The sequence below is a fragment of the Triticum dicoccoides genome, chromosome 4A (assembly GCF_002162155.2).
Source record: "Triticum dicoccoides isolate Atlit2015 ecotype Zavitan chromosome 4A, WEW_v2.0, whole genome shotgun sequence".
Classification (NCBI taxonomy): Eukaryota; Viridiplantae; Streptophyta; class Magnoliopsida; order Poales; family Poaceae; genus Triticum; species Triticum dicoccoides.
The window spans coordinates 112,037,091-112,049,617 of NC_041386.1; the positions used below are offsets into that span (position 1 = coordinate 112,037,091).

Consider the following 12,527-nt stretch of genomic DNA (forward strand, 5'->3'; position numbering starts at 1 on the left):
ACCGAGTGAGGAGCAACCCTCTCACTCGGGGGCTTAGCTGCAGTCCAAGCACTCGCCTAAGTTATAAAAATCCTACCGAGTGAAGAGCGACCCTCTCACTCGGAGGCTTAGCTGCAGCCCAGTGCTAGCCTAAGTTATAAAAATCCTACCGAGTGAAGAGCGACCCTCTCACTCGGAGGCTTAGCTGCAGCCCAGTGCTAGCCTAAGTTATCAAAATCCTACCGAGTGAAGAGTAAACCTCTCACTCGGGGGCTTAGCTGCGGCCCGGTGCTCGCCTAAGTTATAGAAATCCTACCGAGTGGTAAGCCAGGCTTCCACTCGGAGGCTTAGCCGCAGCCCAGTGCTCGCCTAAGTGGACTAAAGAATAAGTCGATTGCGGTAAAGGCTCCTTGCTTTGAACCTGCAAAATACATTTCGATCCAAAGGCAATCATGTTCAAGCACCAAATTCAAGTTTGAATCGATATCTAAAGGAACCGAAAGTGCTCAGGCGTTAAGCCTGTTAAGGTTTACCGGTTACAATTCCACTCGGCATACCGAGGCAAATTTAAAGCGTCGAGCCAGAAGAAGTTTTTTACCCCTCCTGTGGAGGGCTGGAAGGTGCAACGAATTCATCAAGGTCAATTCCGTCGGCGATCCGAGTGGCAGCTGCAAGGAAAGTTTCCATAAAGGACCTGAAGTCGTGTTTCTTGGTGTTGGCCACCCGAAGAGCCGCCGGCTTCTCTTCTCGCGCATCTTTACAGTGGACTCGGGCCAGACACAGAGCGACATCTGCACCACACCGAGCCGAGGACTTCTTCCATTCCTGCACTCGACCAGGGATCGTGTTCAAGCGAGCCATCAGCGACTCAAGGTCATTCTGAAGTGTCTCCTCAGGCCAGAGCGTCGAGTCGATGCGAGATGTGGCGGCCTTCAGCCTTGCGAGATAGTCCACGACAGCTGCAACACGAGACTCCAGTCGGAAAACATCCATGGCAACTTCGTCGTTCACCGGAGAATTGACGGGGTCGAGGTTTGGCTCCAGCCGGCTAGTTTCTTCTTCAAAGTTTTGACAAAATTCTGCAAGGATGATCACTAAGTCAAGGGGATGGTCGAATGGAAAAACCACAATTGGAAATGTTTGCCAAGCATAGAGGTTTACCTTCAAGCATAAGAAACAACTTCTTGGCAAGACCACTCAGGAAGGCCTCCAGATCAGTTTTCTTCCCAGTCAATTTGCTGACTTGGTCGGTCAGGGCAGCTTTATCAGTTTTCAGTCGACTGACCTCCTTGTTGGCGATCCCAAGAGCAGCCTTCAGATTGGTATTGTCTTGTTCAAGCTTGGTGACTGAAGCTAACTTCTCGTCAGCAAGCTTGATCTTCTCAGCTAGTTCAAGGTCTTTCTTCTGTTGGGCCTCCCTTACCTTACCTGCAAGTTACATCAAGATCAGATTTTGAAACAAGCAAGGGGAAAAGCAGTCGTCAGGATCTCACCAAACATACCTTCGGTCTCCTCCTTTGCCTTTGTCAGCTTCTCCTGAACCAGCTTCAGGCTCAGCTCGAGTTGAGTGTGCTTGTTTTCCAGCTCAGAGTAGCGAGCCACAAGATCACAAGAGTTCTGCGAAGAACCAATCGACTAAACGTCAAATATAATCCACTTCCGAGTGAAAAAGGGAAAAACACACGTTTCTAAGACTACAGCCGAATACAAGCATTCGACCGTAGTCTCGGGGACTACACCCAGTGGGTGCACTCAGCGTGCCCCCACTAATCCTGTTGAAGACAAAGTCGACCAGTCGACCTCAAAAAAAAAAGAAGGGAGATGTATTCTTTAAGACTGTAATCAACTGCAAGCAGTTGACCACAGTCTCGGGGACTACACCCAGTGGGTGCACTCAGCGTGCCCCCACCGGTTTGTGAAATCCAGTCGACATAGTCGACTGACAGAAAGATTGACAGCATAAAGCCTAAGGCCGACTGCCAGCAGTCGACCTTAGCCTTGGGGACTACACCCAGCGGGTGCACTCAGCGTGCCCCCGCTAACACGGAGTTTAATCGACACACCCACTGGGCGACTACTATAAATCCCGGAAAGGAAAGTTTTTGGTAGCATATCCAACAGAACAAACGGTGGTCGACTGACCTGAACATTGCTTTGGAGGGCAGAACTGGCGTCATATGCCGCCTGGCTCGCATCCCGGATGGTCTTCAGCTGCTCCATCATGATTCCCGCCTGGCGTATTGCCTCCTTCGCCGCGCCAGCTTGGTCTTCCGGGACGTGGTGCGTTGTGAAGAGGGAGGGCTGCTGAGCACTCGTCAATGGATCTGCGAAGGACACCGGGTGTCGAGTGGTGTTCCCTTCCTCCGCAGTCGGAATCTCAGGCGCCGTCACATCCTGGGGTACCTTACTGGCGGACGCTTTCCTACTCCTCCTGCGCTTCAGTGGTTCTTCATCCTCATCATCATCAGGGAGATTGATAACAGTATTGGGTGGAGCTACGGAGAAGAATCAGGATCAGAGATCGCGAGTCAGTCGACTAAGAACGGCGTTAAGAATACAGTACCTGGGTTCGAAGTTGCTGCGTCCTCCATCTCGTGGTCATCAGCCCGGGCTGAGGTTTCAGAAGTAGCAGCACTGCAACTCCAAAGGATCAGTCGACTAACTTCAGCGTCGACCAGAGACAAAGTTCACACAAAATAAGAAGACTTAAGCAGCACGGTTACCCTGATATGGTGGGGATGGACACCTTCATCTTCGGCAGGAGCTTGATCGGCTTCGACGAGGCCGCCCTGGGCTGCTTCGGCGCCTTTTCAGTCGGCACTGGAGAGGTGGTCCGAGGGCGTTTGGTCGACTGAGCAGCGGTCGCAACCCCCTTACCACGTTCAGTCGAAGGGTCGTGGACAAGCTTCGACCGCCTTTCCGAGCGCGGTGGTACGACCTCCTCCTCCTCTTCTTCCTCGTCTTCAACGTCATCTTCATCACCGCCATCATCGTCATCATCATCATCATTCTCCGCAACGTCCGAGTCCCATTCCTCCTCGTCCTGGCTCTCGCCCCCACTCGCCTCACCCTCCTCAGTCGGAGTTTGTGCCCCATTGGGCATCGAGTACAGCTCGGTGAGGGCCTAGCAGATATCAAGACAAGAATCAGTCGACCAGTCGGCAGAGTAAACAGAAATGAATGCGACAAGAACGCAGTGGAGAGCAGAGCAAGTGTACCTTGTTTGGGTCGCTGTGGTGGTCGAGTGGAGTAATCCTTCTGGCTCCGCGTGGGTTGTCCTTGTTCCCGGTAACAGCTACCATCCATCTTTCCAGAGTGACATCGTCGACTGCTTCTGGATGGACTCGAGTCTCGTCTTCAGTCCCACAGTACAACCACATGCAGTGGCTCCGGAACTGAAGGGGCTGGATGCGACGCCTGAGGAAGACCTCCAGGAGGTCCATGCCCGTCACTCCCTCCCGAACCAACTGCACCACGCGCTCCATCAACATCTTCACGTCAGCTTTCTCCTCCGGGATCAACTTCAGAGAGGAAGGCTTGTTCACTCGGTCCATGGTAAACTGTGGGAGTCCACTCGACTGTCCCGGCGTCGACTGGTCCTGGCAGTAGAACCAGGTCGACTGCCAGCCTCTGACTGACTCGGGAAAGGTCATGGGCGGGAAGGTGCTCTTATTCCTCACCTGGATCCCCAGACCCCCACACATTTGGACGACTCGGGTTCTCTCATCACCTGGGCTCGCCTTCTTCACGGTCTGAGAGCGACACGTGAATATATGTTTGAACAAACCCCAGTGCGGTCGACAACCCAGGAAACCCTCACACATGGACACGAACGCGGCAAGATAGGCAATAGAGTTTGGGGTAAAGTGGTGGAGCTGCGCTCCAAAGAAATTCAAGAAGCCACGGAAGAAAACACTCGGCGGCAAGGAAAATCCACGATCAACATGGGTGGCCAAGAGCACACACTCACCCTCTTCTGGCTGGGGCTGCCACTCCTTCCCCGGAAGCCTCGCAGCTCCATGAGGGATCAAGCCCTCGTTGGCCATGTCGAGGAGGTCATTCTCTGTGATGGTCGACTGGATCCAGTCTCCTTGGACCCAGCCCTTCGGCAGGCGGGATCTGGACGAGGACCCGCCGCGGCTGGTGGATCTCCCCTTTGCCTTCTTCGACGCCGACGCCTTCTTCGCACGTTCCAGCGCCGCCGTCTTCTCCTTGGCCATGGTTGCCGGCGAGATGCGCGAAGGGAAGTGATGCGGGGGTGAGAGCGAGCACGCTGGGCGGGGAAGAAGGAAGCAGAGAGAGAGAGAGAATGCTGAGGCACAGTACAGAAATCCTCGCCGGGCGCATTTATAAGGTCCCTTCTGAGTGGATGACAGGTGGGCCCGGTCGATCTAATCATATCCAGGAACAGTTATGCAGACGGGATACGTGGCGAAAAAAGCGGCGCGGAGATCGAGGCGTCTATGTCCCGTCCCATCCGAACGCCGCGGTCCGCCCCGCTTCACGCGCGTCCCCAAATTTCGCATCCCGCGGAATCCGCGAACAGCAGATCAGTCTGTCAGACACGGGGTTTCCGGCAATCCGTCGCTCGGAGATCGTCGAAGCCCGAAAGATCACTCGACGCAAGAATAGAATGGATCGAGTCGACTGAAGACAAGTTTCTCACTGTCGACGAAGAGATTCTTTGGTCCAGGACAACGCACGACCAGAGCGCAAAGGTTAATCGGAAACGACATCAACTCCTTCCTCACTCGAAGCCTCAATCCATTCGGGGGCTAATGATGGGGTTATGTACCTAGGGTAGGGTCATGGACCTGATCTAAGTACCTTACCCAAGGACACCCTTAGAAGAAGTCGCCTTCCAGTCGACCAACGAGGGACCCACTCGACTGACTTGAAGGACTCGACCACGAAGACTCATTCGACCACCAGGAGGTCAAGAGGCACTCCGCACTGCAACGGCCTGTAATTAAGTAGGCTTTATGATAGTAAAGACACTTTATGTGGGGCGTTACCAGTAACGCCCCAGACTTAACTCACCTTAAACCCTCTCCTACGTGGGCTGGCTGGGGTCCTGGCGCACTCTATATAAGCCACCCCCCTCCACAGGCAGAGGGGTTCGGCACCTTGTAACTCATATACTCATAATCCACTCGACCGCCTCCGGGCTCCGAGACGTAGGGCTGTTACTTCTTCCGAGAAGGGCCTGAACTCGTACATCCCTTGTGTTTACAACCTCTCCATAGCTAGGACCTTGCCTCTCCAAACCTACCCCCCACTCTACTGTCAGGCTTAGAACCACGACACGTGGATCACACCCTAGGGTTAGTTGTATGTTGATAGGACTATATATTGGAGGGCAAGAGTGACAGAAGCTTCAACCTAGCATAGAAATTGATGCATATGGGATTGAAGGGGGACCAATTTATCTTAATGCTATGGTTGGGTTTTACCTTAATGAACGTTAGTAGTTGCGGATGCTTGCTAATAGTTCCAATCATAAGTGCATGGAATTCCAAGTCAGGGATGATATGCTAGCAGTGGCCTCTCCCACATAATACTTGCTATCGGTCTAGTAAAGTAGTCAATTGCTTAAGGGACAATTTCGCAACTCCTACCATCACTTTTTCACACTTGCTATATTTACTTTAGTTGCTTCTTTACCTTAACAGCCCCTAGTTTTATTTTCGTGCTCTTTACTTTCTTGCAGGCCTTTCCGAAAACACCTACAAAGTACTTCTAGTTTCATACTTGTTCTAGGTAAAGCGAACGTCAAGTGTGCGTAGAGTTGTATCGGTGGTCGATAGAACTTGAGGGAATATTTGTTCTACCTTTAGCTCGTCGTTGGGTTCGACACTCTTACTTATCGAAAACTGTTGCGATCCCCTATACTTGTGGGTTATCAACTAGCACGACTTGTGTTCTTGCGTCAGTCTAGGTAACGTCCAACAACATATTAACTATATTTACCAGGCGCAAAATGAACTGGCACCACAACAAGCAGCGGTGAACCAACCAGACGATTCACGGGCTAGAAAAGAGCACGATCAATGAGCAGGTGTGGTTTACACGCCAAGCGGCCAGAGTCATGTGTCATGGGGGTGTGCTCGACCTTTTTATGGACCCAGATGTTGGGTTGCTCTAGCCGACGAAATAAGGAGATGGGTTTCAATCGTTGCTAAATATACATGATAGATACAAACACAATACAAATATAATCACTTGCATATCTTCACGGGAAACGTCTTTGTATTGATGACTACAGTTTGTCTTTTCAATTAGTTTACTTAATTGTCTCTTCAACTAGTTTACTTAACTTTCGCTTTATGTTTCAAATAGTACATTTAACTTCTCGATTGTAGTTGGTCTCTGCATTAATGGCGCAATGGATCATCTGGTATATAAAATGGTCGACGGAGTGTTGACACCATCCTTACAACTAAGTCGACACAAATTATTATTTGGTACACTAGCTTTGCAAAAAAAAAGGGTGCATGCGTTGACACCGCCTTTAGGCTTGCATGATAATATCCTCAAAATGGCCTCAAATGAAGAAGTGTTCAACATGAACATTCTTTGTATAATTGAGACAAGCGACTTTGCTTTTGAATCATCTCAATCCAAGGTATTATGAAAACTGTACATCCAAAACAGTCAAGACCAGACCATGACAAAAATCTAGCGACCGACCCCAGACACCCATGTTTGATACATGGCACCAGTTATTCGGTCCCCCAAGGTTGTCTTGAACGAAAAGGTGGTCAACATGAAGTTTTCAGTAGCATTGGAACATAAAACATTGCTTTTATGGTCATCTCCATTTGAGTTAATATGTGACCTCCAAAGTTAAAAATACAATTGAAATTATAGACATGGTGTCATACATGTCTTTTATATGGCAAGAGCTATTTAGTACTCATGATTGCCACGGATGAAACAAGTTCAACATGAAAGTTCTTCCTCTTGTTGAGGCAAACAACTTCTCCTTTTGGGTCATTTCAATATGAGATCATATGTGGCATGTGGGTTCCAAAAACCAAGATGTTTTCTCAGACCCATATTAAAATCCGAGATTCCGAGTTAGCTTAATTTTAGAAAGATTTGGATCAGATTTGGAGTCCTTTTCTTGCATGGGAAGTCTCGTCGCCTCGTATATGTAGATGAGAGGTAGCGTCGGATTGGAACGGCACACAATCGATCAACCAACCTACCACTTTTTATCTTTACATTTTTTTATATCTTTCTCATTTTTTATTTTTTCTGTTTCTTCGTTGTTCTTTGTGTTGCAGAGCAGTGAACCTCGAGGCCCTAGGGGCAATCAAGTCGACTTAGGGCAACCCACAACCTTCGCATTCCCTTACGGGATCCCTCCCAAGTGTGTGGGTTTTGGATGCTCAAAAGTCCACCAACGTGTCTTGCGTATCACGCTCCTGACGAGGTCCCTTCGATACCGAAAGTACACAATGATGTGTTTGTATGCGAACACAAAGTGGGGCGAGAGGTATTACAAGGTTGGGGGCACCTGCTGCAGGGCCAACAGCACATTTCGCTGCTGCAAAACCAACCTAGGCAGCAATGGTCGCGATGATAGGTGGTGCTAGGGTGGCGGCGCGAAAAATGCAAGTGGGGTGCTGCGAGCCAACGGGGCAGCACCGACAATGTGAGCAGCTAAGGTAAACGCTTCATGCGGGAGTAAGAAGTAAGAAGGGTAATATTTCTTTGTAGGCAATGCGAGGGGAGGGAAGGACAACACATGGTGAGATCCAAGGCAACGACCGGCGATGAGGAAATCGTGTGGCCAGCGATGCGGCCAATCGCAGGCTGTGGGCACGCGGCCTATGTACCACAACCAAAAGAAACAATATATTTTGTTAACTTCTGTGCTAGTATATACTACCTTCGTCCTGTTTTATTGGTCTTGTTTGTATTTTATAGCAAAATTTGATTATAGATTTAACGAACAAAATGTAATGCATGTCACAAAAATTATATCGTTGAATTCATATTTGAACATAGCTTCCGATGATATCATTTTTGTTATATATAATTTATATTTTATTAGTTAAAATTATGATTAAAATAAGACCCTAAATATGAGGGGCTAATAAACCAAGACCGAATGCTCCACTCAGAACAAGAAATTGTATTATTTGTCCAAACAAGAAATTAAAATGCAGTACAGTTAAATTGTCTAGAATTGTGTAAATCTGCTCCACTGAAAATGATGTGTCAAATCATCCTGTACTGATTGAGTACTTGATATGAATCATGGGACACGGCTCGTGATCTGAGTTCAGACGGCTTTGAGCTTCTTGGCGATGCCGGCAAAGTACTTGCCCTGGTGCGCCGCGAGGGCGAGCTCGGCATCGCTGGGCACCCTGCTGCCATCGGCTCCAGCGAAGATGCCGGCACCGTACGGGCTGCCGCCCTTGACCTCGTCCATGGCGAACATGCCGGCGCCGTGCGTGTACCCGACCGGCACGAACAGCATGCCGTGGTGCGTCAGCTGCGTCACGGCCGTGAGAGCCGTGGTCTCCTGCCCACCGCCCTGGGTGCCCGTCGCGAAGAAGACGCCCGCAGGCTTGCCCGAGAGGCTCTGCGCCTGCCAGAGGCCGCCGGTGGAGTCGAAGAAGGCCTTCATCTGCGCCGCCATCATGCCGAACCGCGTCGGGAAGCCGAACAGGATGCCGTCGGCCTCGGCCAGCTGGCTCGCCGTGATGACGGGGTGGTCCTCACGCCCCGGCGCCGCGTGCATCTTCCCGAGCACCTCCTCTGGCAGTGTCTCCGGCACCCGCCAGACGGTGACCTCCACGCCGGGGACGGAGTCGGCGCCCTTCTTCATCTCCTCCGCCAGCGTAGCGACGTGTCCCCAGGTCGAGTAGTACCTGCAGAGATAATAAGCAGAAATCAGATCAATCTGCTACCAGCCGGGGCAATAAGAATTAAGAAGAGGATCATTACACTATGTAGATCTTGGTCGCCATTGCTGATCAGCTGCGGAGTTCTCTTCCCCTTGATCTGTGTTTCTAATTTGCTCTCCTTGTTGTCGCTGTATGGCTATGGCTATGGCTGGTGAAGGAAGAAGACACGGAGGCACTGGTATTTATAGAGTACATCAAACTGATTCAATACTGTTAAGATAATCCTCCTTGCGCTGTCCTAGAAAGAGCGACTGCTAATTAAAAAATGGAGATCATTGATTATTGGGTTGAGAAATGAGTGTGGCCGGTGGAGAAAGAACCTGGACACTTCCAAAGCATCAGCTGGTTGAGCTGCGCGCGTAACCATGGCGTCCGTACTGACGTAAGCACGTCCACCGTCCTCGCAAGCTTCTTTCAAAAGAACAAATGTAGAGAAAATACTTATCTTTTCGAAAAGGGAGAAAATACTCCTTGTCCGAGAAATGATGAAAAGTGAGACACCAAATTAATATTCGTATGGTATAACTACTTCAGCATGACGCTTGCACCACGTACTATGTGAATCACCAACTCATACGTGACTGTCGGAGGCTTTCCGCCGGCGGCCGCCGCTCCCTCACCAACCTTGAATTTGCGTTTGATTTCTAAGTTAGAGCGACGCATCGATGATGCACACTATGCATCACAGGATAACTCCCACTATGCATCACAGGATAACTCCCTCCGTCCCATAATATAAAAATATTTTTGACACTAATATAGTGTAAAAAATGTTCTTATATTATGGGATGGAGTGAGTATGTGACGGAGAGATTGCACATTAAGTCGACTTAGCTCAGTAGTAGGCATGCTGTTGTGCATCCACATCACCTGGGTGCAATTTCTAGAATTGACATGTAATGCATTTTTTTCATTTTACCTTTTTGAGGACCAACCTTCGTGTGTGATGGGATCACACATTAAGATGTTTTTTGGATATTCATAAAAATATCCATGAGGGACAAGCTTGATAGTCGGGAGAAGTGAAACTATCTCCCAATTTTGAGGACCGCGTGAGTGAACACATGCACGCCTGCCTCCCAGGCAGGTCCTAGGACGACTCCAAAGGCCTTCCCCACTATCATCCCTAAAGGCCACCACCGCTGACCTTCTCCCCAGCCGTCATCGAAGGAGGCAGTCAATGCTGACAACGGCAGCGGGGCAGACCCGTTCGGCTCCCCCTCTCTCATCTCCTTGGTTGGATGTCCCCCTTTGCCTTCGACTTGCAATTTTTGCACGCCAGATCACGACCTAAGATTGGGCCTCAATCTTTGTTTGTGTGGCCTGATCTGGGCATTGCGGTTGTGCCTCGAGGCGGTGCGGAGGGTGACAAGGTCTGGTGGCGTTGCTTGGGAGGTGATTTGAAGGTGCGGGATATGGACGACGGCTTGATGCAAAGGACGTGGTAATGAGAACTCGGTGCCCACGATCCCGTCTACAGTTGATTGTTGCGGCAAGATGGGGTTCTTGGATCTTCAAATCCAATGGTAGTGACAAGTTTATTTTGTTGACTGATTATGCCGCCACGTATGAGGACAACGGAGCATGAGGATGGTGCGGGATTGCCGGAGTGTCCCAGATTAGGGTTTTGGTAGTATTGGTGACCTTCCTCCCTGAATCATCGCCATGCTGTGCAAAATTGACCTTTGTTTTTCAGAATCTTTGGTAGCGACCAACTTTTTGTCACGACTCGACTACTTGCTCGTGCAAGCATGGTATCCACTTGCGAATCATCTCACATCGTGATTGTGCTATGCATGTAGCTACTCAGATCGTGGAAAGTGGTGGCGACAACACATTATGACTTTGATTTTGTGATGTTTCTCAAGTATCGCTCTCGAGCTCCGGGGTGTAAATAAGTTTGAGACAAATCAGCATCCCCAAGCTTAATCCCTACCCGTTCTCGAGTAGGTAGATGATAAAACAAAGATAGTCCCTATTCATCCTCGAGTAGGTAGATGATAAGTCAAAGATAATTTTTATGTGCAATGCTACCTAGCATAATCTTGATCAAATGATGCAATGTGTTGTGAACTCGGGATAAAAATAATTCAAGGTAATAATATATAAATGCTAACAAGGAAGTAAAATCAAAATGTGCAAATCCGAATACGCCATCCACATACCTACCACATGCCCCCAACACAGCAAACATGGAACCTTGCCCTCCGGATCGTTTGGCCGATAAATGCCTCGAGCCAGGGAAATATTCCTGGATATTTTCCCGCTCCATCTGTAACACCTAGCGCTGCATTAGGTTACCCCTAACATAGCATATCACCATGTCATGCATTGTACTGCATATGAGTGCTTTATATTTACCGTTTCTTCCCCCTCTTCTTCTCTGGTAGACCCGAGACCAACGTTGACGCTGCTGGTTACGACTACACCGCAGATGAGCAGCCCCTTTCAGCAAGAGCTTCCAGGAAAGCAAAACCCCATTGATCATTCCTATATCACACATTCTTTCTCTCTCATGCTTGCATTATATTTTGCTACTATTGTTCAATAGCTCCTATTCTGATGCATAGCCTACTTTTGTAACCCGTTGTTGTCACTTTACCTGTTATCCTATATGCTTAGTATAGGTTGGTTAGTGATCCATCAGTGGCCCCGCACCCTTGTTCGTGTTGCCATGCTTTGCTTCCGGATGACTCGGTCAATGTGATCGAGGTGCAAAGAATGACACATCACCGGCACCCCCTTTAGTTGTATGACTATGCAGATATACTATTGAGTGCCGAGGGTGATACCTCGAATCTCACTCCTGATGATATGTCTGTAGTGTAGCTAATCGGTCGTGGATTACCGAGGGTGATTCCTCATTCACCACTCCCTATGATGACTCTGTCGTGCAACAACTCAAGTGTGAACCCTTCAAGGGTGATTTCTCCAAGGTCACCTTGCCGGTTATATCGAGTAGGAATCCATCAAGGGTGATTCCTCATATTCCCCCTTGATGTTATGGACACACAGATACCTTGACCTTCATCTCAGTCCTTTGTTGAAGTCGGGTCGACCCAAGGGGTACCCGCGAGAGTCATTGTAGTCGGGTTGACCATGAGGGTACACGCGAGATAATGACGCGACACGACTGGGCAGGCAGAGAGAGCCCTAGAGAGGGATGGGCCTGGCCCTTGCTGTAAGTCTCGAGACGGGGCGACAGGATCACTGATCATTTCCGCGAGCTCCCAATACACAAATTGTTTGGATATGTGATCTGAGTAGGCCTTTGATCTTTTCACACTAACCGCCACACGGAATAAGTATGGGCACTCGGCGTCATACGATTTCTTCCGAAAGCTTTGTCAGTCGTCCAATTCAGCATTGCGGCACGGCCGGTCACGTGCCATCCAGGACAGAGGTGGTGCTTGGTCCCGACCCTGCTTGCAACGACCCGGAGTGCTTAGGGGTGAGCGTCTGAACAACCCCTTTGTGCTTAGGATGAAGACTGGCGGGGACCTCTCTGCGGAGCCTAGGTAGGACTACGGCGTGTTGATCATCCGAGGCCGGGCATTACCCACAAAGTGTGTCCGGTCAGATGTAATCGAGCGTGTTGGGTAAGTTGGTGCACCCCTGCAGGGAAGT

The 12,527-nt window shown here is 49.6% G+C and overlaps 1 protein-coding gene across 1 annotated transcript; it reads right to left on the reverse strand.

Annotated features, from left to right (window-relative positions):
* Positions 1–8,099: 8,099 nt before the first annotated feature.
* On the reverse strand, positions 8,100–9,076 carry LOC119285291 (quinone-oxidoreductase QR2-like). Its single transcript, XM_037564527.1, has 2 exons — positions 8,941–9,076; positions 8,100–8,864 (listed from the first exon to the last, which is right to left on the reverse strand). The coding sequence occupies exons 1-2, from the start codon at positions 8,961–8,963 to the stop codon at positions 8,273–8,275; spliced, it is 615 nt and encodes a 204-aa protein (XP_037420424.1). The 5' UTR covers positions 8,964–9,076; the 3' UTR covers positions 8,100–8,272.
* Positions 9,077–12,527: the final 3,451 nt, after the last annotated feature.